The sequence below is a fragment of the Gopherus evgoodei genome, chromosome 7 (genome assembly GCF_007399415.2).
Source record: "Gopherus evgoodei ecotype Sinaloan lineage chromosome 7, rGopEvg1_v1.p, whole genome shotgun sequence".
Classification (NCBI taxonomy): domain Eukaryota; kingdom Metazoa; phylum Chordata; order Testudines; family Testudinidae; genus Gopherus; species Gopherus evgoodei.
The window spans coordinates 98,960,596-98,970,147 of record NC_044328.1 but is presented as its reverse complement, the minus strand read 5'-3'; the positions used below and the strand labels follow the sequence as shown (position 1 = coordinate 98,970,147).

The window sequence follows — 9,552 nt, the reverse complement described above, 5'->3', positions numbered from 1 at the left end:
TGGGAGCAAGTAGCTGAAATTGACAAGAGGGAAATTCAGGGCTGAATGGGAAGAACCTATTCTTAGCAGCGAGAGAAGGTTTTCTGTTCTATACAGGCTCTTATTCCACTCTCATCACTGCAGTATCTTTGCATTATGCACTACAACTAACATCTGCCCCATGGAGGCCATTCTTTCTCTTATCCTCCACTGATGGGGAGAATCCTGCGTGCAGTGGTTTGTTTAGGTAGAGTTGTGCCTGTGGCCACACTGTTCTGTGTTTATGTCCGAGAAGGCTGGTTGGAGAAGTGAGCCTGGCATTAGGAGTGGAAGTCAAGCAGGGTTAGGATGGTCCCTGTTTCCCAGAGGATTTTGTTCCACATTTTCGGAGCAGCTCTGGAGAAAGCATGGTCTCCGGCACAGGCAAACTGTCTCCTGCTGGTTTTTCCCTCCATTTGATTTTCCTCTCCTTTCTTTAACCCTTGTACTCCCATGTCTTTGTAGATCTCCCTGCAACCTAGGTACATTCCAGGGTTCTATAAAACCAGACCATTGTGTTCTTTTAAAATTGCATTTAAGAATTTGAGGTTTTATTAGCGAAGGTAACAACAAAAAATCAACACTGCTATTTGAGAGAGACCATTTAGGAAATGTCACTCATACGAAATCCCAGCTCCCGTCCACAAGCCCCAACCATGTTTACATACATTGTTATTATGTTGTGTATCGTGATGGCGTCTAGAGTCCCAGTCATGGACCAGGACCCCATTGTGCTAGGTGCTGTACACATGCAGAACTGAAAGATGGTCCCTGCCCCAAAGAGCCTGCAATCTAAGGCCACATCTACTCTCAAAAGTTTTGCCAATACTATTTTTGCCAGCATATGCTGCTGCTGTTAAAATGTCACCAGCATGGCCTTTGCCAGTACCGCGCAGCCTCACTGTGACACACTGCACTGTGAGTAGGTACCCGGGCCTTCTGTGTCACTGCCCAGCCCACTGCCTTGTGGGTCATTTTTTAAGTAGGGGCAGGTACTTTTTGTTCTGTGTTTGTAGAGCACCGAGTACCAAGGGGACCTGCCTAAGGTCCCTAGGCACTACAGTAACACAATGTCAACATTTCCTTGGGTGGGCGCATCCCTTGGTCTAAGTAAGGATAAAAGGTGTGTTTTTAACACGTTAAAATCCTGGTATAGACAAAGTGGTTGTAGGTTTAATATGGGTTTACCCTGACAAGCTAACGTGTTAAAACTGCATTTCACCTGGTCTGCACTAAGATTTCAACATGTTAGTTAACAGATGTGGGCTAACACTTGTTAAAATCACACCTTGTTCCCTAGGAAAGACAAGACTCCAGTGACTGGAGTGTAGCTAGTGATTTAACCTGCATCTGTGCTAAACAGACCCTGCCTAATGCCCACAGTGTACCCATAATCTCCAGGGTTGAGAAAGCATAGTTCCTGCCATGCCAGAAGCCGTAAGCCATTATACTGGCATTAGAAGAATAAAGGTGATAACACTGAGCACTTTATAACACCCCAGAGATTTATGAACTCTCCCAATGCCTCTGCTGTAAGACAGGCAAAAGAGAATTGTTGTACAGGGTTGTACAGCCAGGGGCAAGACTGTGAATAGAACCCAGGAGTCCTGACTCCAAACACCCCTGCTTTAACCACTAGACCTCTCTCCTCTTGGAGCTGGAAACCAGGGAGCCTGACTCCCAGCCTTCTGCTCCAACCCACTAGACCTCACAGAATGGAAATAGATCTCAGGAGTCATGACTCTGAGCCTCCCTATTCTGATTCATGAGAACCCGCTCCCAGAACCAGGAATACAACTGAAGCCCCACCCTACCCCCATCCTTCTAACCACTAGACCCTACTTCCTGCCCCTTGCTCTAACTACTAGACTCTACTCCCAGAACTAGAAGTCAAACCAAGATGCCTTGACTCGTAGTCCAGGCCATGCTTATGCCTTTGGGAAACTGGTTCACAGCTGAAGGTGACTGGGCATCGCTGCCTGTGATCGCATAAGTTTCACAGTTCAGTGCCAAGCGCACAGCATATGGAACAGCTTTTAAAGCCACACAAGTGGGATCCTATGCTGGGGAAAGCTGGACACAGCATGGGCTGTGCTACTGGACACAGCTGCTTTGGATGAAGAAAAGGAGAGGCATTCCTGGGAAGGGAGGGGTGGGCACAATACAGGTAACCCCTTCCTTCCCACCACTCAGGGTCACGTTGGTGGACTGCAGCCAATCCTCCAGGTCCCGCAAGCTGCAGTGGCAAAGCAGAGAGACCTCCTGGAGATTTAGGAATGCTAGTGCCTGGAGCGGCTGAAGAACAGATGGTGACAGGGTCACCAAGGGGTTACCCTGCAGCCCTAGCATCTGCAGGGAGCGCAGGTCCCGGAACAGCCCATCAGGAAGCATGGCCATGAGGTTCCCAGATAGGTCCAGAGTCTGGAGAGAAACCAGCCCCTGGAAGAGGCCCTCAGGTAAGGTCTGGAGGTTGTTTCTGCTGAGATTCAAGAATGTCAGCCTGTCTAGATGGTGGAAGACATCCACACAGCCTCCTGCATTCCAGACAATATTCAGAGAGTTCTCAGAAAGGTCCAGCACCCTGAGCTGGCTGTGCCTGGGCATGGCTCTATCCTGATGCTCAGAGCACCTTGATATCTGGTTGTGTGAAAGGTTCAGGAACTGCAAGGCAGGAATGCCCCTCAGCTCATTCCAGAGCCCTCTCAGGTCTTGCATGCGGTTGGAAGACAAGTCGAGGAAGGTCAGATTCGTGGAAAGCTTCCTGATTCCCCAGGCGTCCTTGATCCGGTTCTGGCCCAGCAGCAGGTGCTCCAGGGCAGGGAGCCGCCCTGACGGCACGCGTGAGAGGGCATTGTCTTGCAGATTCAGCGTCTGCAGGGTCCTCAGTTCCTCCAGGGCATTGTGCTGGATAGCCCCAATGTGGTTGGACTTGAGGTTGAGGTGCAGTAGTGGGGAAGAGCTTAGGCTCTGGAGAACCTCCATATTCAGCTCCCCCAGCAGATTGTGGGAGAGGTCCAGGGTCCAGAGGTGCTGCAGTCCAGCAAAGGCCTCCCCACCGATCTTGTGGATCTGATTGGCTGCCAGGCGCAGTGTACGCAGCTCAGGGAGACCCGAGAAAACCAAAGGCCCCAGCTTGGAGAGGAAGCCATGAGACATGTCGAAAGAGAGGACTCTGCTCTGGCTGAGTCCTGAGAAGGTGCTGGCAGAGAGGCCCCGCAGGTTATTGAACCCAAACCCACTCCCAATGGCCCCCGAGTGCTGCAACCTCAGATGCCATATCTGGGCACCTGCCATGACCTTAAAGAACCGTTCAGCACTACTCACATCCCATGGGTTGGAGGAGACATCCAGGGTTTCCACTGTGATGTTGTGGAAGGGACTGGGGCAAGAATGGTTGTACCAAGAGTCCCTATAGGACAGCAGGTTGGATGAGAGATCTAGGAGGGACAGGTGTCGTCCCCCAAGGTGGGTCAGATCCTCCCCGCAGATTGTCTTGATCCTGTTAAGCCGGAGCTGGAAGATAGCCAGCAGCTTCAAGCCTTGGAAAGAGGAATCGGGTCTCAGCCTCTTTATCTGATTCCCTGTGAGATCCAGCCTTTTGAGGGACACTAAATCCTGGAAGTAGCCACCCTCCAGCACAGTCTCATCAAGGCCATTGGCATCCAGCAGGAGCACCTCCAGCTGCCGCAAGCCAGCCAAGGCCATGGGTCGGAGGCTCAGCTTCCTGTTGCCCCCGAGGTCCAGGAACGTGATATTGGCCACTTTCTCAAAGGCCTTCTCTCCAATGGAGAGTGATCCCCGCAGCTGACATCCCAGAGACAGCTTCCTGAGCCTCTCCAGCCTGGGGAAGGAGGAGGCTGAGATGTTGGAGAAGAGGTTGAAATTCAGCAGAAGGATCTGGGTGGATGGGTCAATTTCTGGCAGTGTCTCATGGTGTTGAGCTTGGCAGCTGGAGACCACTGAAGACTGGACCCTGGAGGTGTGACAGCTCCGAACTTCAGTCAGGGCAGGACTAGAACCCAGCAACCAGAGCAATAGGAGCCAAAGATGTCTGAGCATAGTGGAACCTGCCAAAGGATAAGAACGATGTTACTCCACAGCACCCACTCCTGTAATGGGACATTATACTGTGCCTGCTAGTGGTGCTAAGTGCAGGTACAACCCACACCCATTCTGTGCGGCATGCTAGCCCCCAACAGTGATGGCTGGGAGATATATAGTGGTTGATGAGGCTGGTTGAGATCCCAGGCTTGATTCCTACTACTAACAACCCACCCAGAGGACTGGTGTTATACAGAGATAGCAAGATATCTGAAAGGGGACTGGGCTACTGCTATTGATTTTAGCTGGAAGGTGCTCAGACACCACTGTGATGGGCTGCAAGATAAAACCCATAGATAGTGGGATTCTGCCTCTCCCTGGGACAGCAAGAAGGGTCTCCATAAATGACAGCTGGTAAGACTCTGTCAAAACATTTTTTTTTCCTGACCAAACATGGCTTTTTGTCCAGGTCTGAGTACTCTGTGGAAAATTTTCATTTCATGGAAAAATTTCCACTTGTCTGATTTAAAAAACCTGGAAACTGAAAAATGTTTCAGTAAAATATGTTGGTTTTGGGTAAAAGTTGTTCATCTTTTAGTTAAAAACCAACTTTTCATCTTCAGTGTGTTTTTTTGGGTAATCATTTTTGGTTTTTGAAAAACAATATTTTTAAAATGGGAAAACTGGAAAAAATTGCCCCCTGTTCTTGGTTTAATTTTTCCCTCACAGAAACAAGAATGTCCTACAGGAACTGTAATTTATTAAAATAATAAAGACACTTGGCATTTTCTGAGCAGCTCTGCCTCTAACTAAGAGCCTGGGCTTGTGTCAAATATGGAGAGAGAGGGCCACCCCGGATGCTATGGGGCTAGTGACTGGACTCTGTGGGCTGGATAGGGTCTCAAGTGAGGTGTTTGTACAGCACCAGGCACAATGGGGCCCTGGGCCATGACTGGGGCTCCTAGGTACTACTTTGAATCAGATAATTAAGGTGGAAGGGGGTCTGTCTGTGATCTTTGCCCTGAGCAGGTTGCAGGGCAGGAGATCTTAATCTGGGGGTCACAAGCAGTTGACTTCTCTTTCTTTCCCAATTTAAGAACATAAGAATATAAGAATGGCCCTACTGGGTCAGACCAAAGGTACATCTAGCCCAGAATCCTGTCTTTCGACAGTGGCTAGTGCCAGGTGCCCCAGAAGGAATGAACAGAAAATCATAAAGATCCATCCCCTGTCGCTCATGCCCCATTCCTGCCTATCCTGGCAAACAGCCATTGATGGACCTATCCTCCATTAATTTATCTAGTTCTTTTTTGAACCCTGTTATGGTCTTGGCCTTCACAGCATCCTCTGGCAAGGAGTTCCACAGGTTGACTGTGCATTGGGTGAAGAAATACTTCCTTTTGTTTGTTTTAAACCTGCTGCCTATTAATATCATTTGGTGACCCCTAGTTATTTTGTTATAAGAAGTGGTAAACAACACTTCCTTATCTACTTTCTCTACACCAGTCATGAATGTATAGACCTCAATCATATCTCCCCGAGCCATCTCTTTTCCAAGCTGAAAAGTCCCAGTCTTATTAATCTCTCCTCATACGGAAGCCGTTCCACACCCCTGATCATTTTGTTGCCCTTTTCTGAACCTTTTCCAATTCCAATATATCTTTTTCGTGATGGGGCAACAACATCTGCACACGGTATTCAAGATGTGGGCGTACTATGGATTTATATAGAGGCAACGTGATATTTTCTGTCCTATTATCTATCCCTTTCTTAATTATTCTCAGCATTCTGTTCGCTTTTTTGACTGCCACTGCACATTGAGTGGATATTTTCAGAGAACTATCCACAATGACTCCAGGATCTCTTGAGTGGTAACAGCTAATTTAGACTCCATCATTTTATATGTATAGTTGGGATTATGCTTTCCAATTTGCATTATCTTTGCATTTATCAATATTAAATTGCATCTGCTATTTTGTTGCCCAGTCACCCAGTTTTGAGAGATCCTTTTGTAGCTCTTTGCAGTCTGCCTGGGTCTCAACTATCTTTAGTAATTTTGTATTATCTGCAAATTTTGCCATCTCACTGTTTACCCCTTTTTCCAGATCGTTTATTAATATATTGAATAGAACAGGCCCCAGTACATACCCCTGGGGGACACCACTGTTTACCTCTCCATTCTGAAAACTGACCATTTATACCAACCCTTTGTTTCCTGTCGTTTAATCAGTTACCAATCCATGTGTGCACCTTCTCTCTTATCCCATGGCAGCTTACTTTTCATAAGAGCCTTTGGTGAGGGACCTTGTCAAAGGCTTTCTGAAAATCTAAGTACACTATATCCACTGGATCCCCTTGGTCCACATGCTTGTTGATCCCCTCAAAGAATTCTAGTAGATTGGTGAGGCATGATTTCCCTTTACTAAAACCATAATTTGTTGACTCTTCCTCAACGAATTATGTTCATCTGTATGTCTGACAATATTGTTCTTTATTATACTTTCAACCAGTTTGCTTGGTACTGAAGTCTGGTTTACAAGCTTATAATTGCTGGGGTCACCTCTGGAGCCCTTTTTTAAAAATTGGAGTCACATTTGCTATCCTCCAGTCATCTGGTACAGACGCTGATTTAAATGATAGGTTACAGACTACAGTTAGTAGTTCTGCAATTTCACATTTAAGTTCCTTCAGAACTCTTGGGTGAATACCATCTGGTCCTGGTGACTTATTGCTGTTTAATTTAGCAATTTGTTCCAAAACCTCTTCTAATGATACCTCAATCTGGGACACTTCCTCAGATCTGTCACCTAAAAAGAATGTCTCAGGTTTGGGAATCTCCCTCACAGCCTCAGCCGTGAAGACCGATGCAGAGAATTAATTTAGTTTCTCTGCAATGGCCTTATCGTCCTTGAGTGCTCCTTTAGCACCTTGATTGAACAACCCCACTGGTTGTTTAGCAGGCTTCTTGCTTCTGATGTACTTTAAAAAAAAATTGCTGTTACTTTTTGAGTCTTTGGCTAACTGTTCCTCAAATTCTTTTTTGGCCTTCCTAATGGAATTTTTACACTTCATTTGCCAGTGTTTATGCTCCTTTCTATTTTCCTCACTAGGATTTAACTTACTTCTACTTTTTAAAGGATGCCTTTTTGCTTCTCACTGATTCTTTTACTTTGTTGTTTAGCCACAGTGGCTCTTTTTTGGTTCTTACACTGTGTTTTTTAATTTGGGGTATACATTTAAGTTGAGCCTCTATTATGGTGTCTTTAAAAAGTTTCCATGAAGCTTGCAGGGATTTCACTTTTGGTGCTGCACCCTTTAATTTCTGTTTAACTAACCTCCTCATTTTTTGTGTAGTTCCCCTTTCTGAAATGAAATGCTACAGTGTTGGGCTGGTGTGGTGTTTCTCCTGCCACAGGGATATTACATTTAATTATATTACGGTCAATATTACCAAGCGGTCTAGCTATATGCACCTCTTGGACCAGATCTTGTGCTTCACTTAGGACTAAATCAAGAATTGCCTCTCCTCTGCTGGGTTCCAGGAACAGCTGCTCCAAGAAGCAGTCATTTAAGGTGTCAAGAAACTTAATCTCTGCATTCCGTCCTGAGGTGACATGTACCCAGTCAATATGGGGATAATTTAAATCCTACATTAGTATTATCACTGAGTTTTTTATTTTAATAGCCTCTCTAGTCTCCCTGAGCATTTCACAGTGACTATCACCTTCCTGGTCAGGTGGTCGGTAATATATCCCTACCGCTATATTCTTATTATTAGAGCATGGAATTTCTATCTATAGAGATTTTATGATACAGTTTGATTAATTTATGATTTTTACTTAATTTGATTCTACGTTTTCTTTCACATATAATGCCACTCCCCCTTCTGATATATTTTGTACCCTGGTATTACTGTATCCCACTCACTATCCTCATTCCACCAAGTTTCTGTGATGCCTATTATATCAATATCCTCATTTAATACAAGGCACTCCAGTTCACCCATTTTATTATTTAGACTTCTAGCAATTCTATTCTAGAAATACCAGTTTCTATTGTGCTGTAAGGTGCAGGCACAAGTAAAGCCAGGAGGCTCTCCAGGGTAGCTGAGCATGCCTTTCCTTCCCATCAGTGTCCCCTGAGGTAGCCAGGATATGCAATCAGGCACAGGCACTGTGAATCAAGAGAATGGGGAGACCACTGAATTCCCTCTCCAGGGCAGTGACTGCTGGCAGTAACCAACAACTGCCCAATAGCATATGAGAAATGAGCGTGACTAGTCTCAGCTCAGCTCCCAGGGAACAGATGACCATAACTGGCCCCTTCCTCTCAGTTGAGGGCTGCAGGGACAGTGCTCCCCTCTAGCAGCCATACTCAAAAAACAGCACCCAGGCATGCTGGCCGGGAAGCTTGCACTGCAGGCATCCTGCTCTATTCTTTTGCAGAACTCCCCCTCCCGCTCAGCATCTCCCTCATCCCTACCAGACCCTCTACTCACCTTGAGGGAGTGAAGATTCGTGCTGTAGACACCGCAGAGCAGCCACATTCACCACCTGTGCCCTCTGTCATCCACCCGTCTGCTCTGGCTTTATTTAAGCTCCCACGACGGAAGAAGACAGCTGCTCCCAGAAGGCTCTGGCCCCTACCTCAGCTACTGTTTACTCAGCGGGTGTTCAGGAACTTGCAAAATGGGAAGTTGGGGGAAATTCCCCTCCTGGCCCCCTCCTGCAGTTATTGCTTCCTCAGGCCTTTGCTGTGAACAGTTGCAGGTCACTCTAGCAAGCTGGTGTGAGTGGCCTTACATCTTCTTGAGTCAATGAGCCGCAGCCTTACTCTCAGCCCTGCTGCTCTAACCACTAGACATCACTCCCCACCCAAAGCTAGAACAGAACCCAGGCGTTCTGACTCCTAGTCTCCTACTTATACTAGTAAATGTAAGAAAGGCTGGGCACTTGGACTGGGAATCTCATGACCTTAGGATGCTTCAGACCAAAACCCTGTGCAATCCTGGCCCTTGAGGCAGATTTCTTCTTCATTCCCGCTGGTGACCAGCTCCAAGCCTGAAGAGTGAGGCTGGAGAATCTCTGGGTTTTTGCTGGCTTGGACACACCCTCCCTGTGTGCACGTGGGCAGATTACTGAACCTGTCTGGTCCTCAGTTTCCCATCTGTGAAATGGGAAGAATAATTGTTCCTCTGCCTTGTCTATTTAGATTGTCCTGGGGCAGGGGCTTACTTTTATTGTGTGTCTGTGCAGCACCTGGCACAATGGGGCCCCAATCTTGATCAAGCGTAGGCAGCCCCCAGCACAATAGGGGCCCCACTCTCAGTCAGGGTCTCTGAAGCACCTGGCACAATGCAGGCCCTACTCTTGATCAGGGTTTGTGCAGCACTCCATACAATTGGGCTCTGATTTCATTCAGGGTCTGTGCAGTGCTACAGGGTCTGTGCTACAAGGGGGCCCCAATCTCAGTGAAGGACTGAGCAGTGCCTGA

The 9,552-nt window shown here is 47.0% G+C and overlaps 1 protein-coding gene across 1 annotated transcript; it reads right to left on the bottom strand.

Annotated features, from left to right (window-relative positions):
- Positions 1-572: 572 nt before the first annotated feature.
- Positions 573-8,913, bottom strand: LOC115654710 (toll-like receptor 5). The gene is made up of 2 exons (XM_030569394.1): positions 8,558-8,913; positions 573-4,085 (listed from the first exon to the last, which is right to left on the bottom strand). The coding sequence occupies exon 2, from the start codon at positions 4,075-4,077 to the stop codon at positions 2,113-2,115; it is 1,965 nt and encodes a 654-aa protein (XP_030425254.1). The 5' UTR covers positions 4,078-4,085; positions 8,558-8,913; the 3' UTR covers positions 573-2,112.
- Between the last annotated feature and the right edge of the window lie 639 nt (positions 8,914-9,552).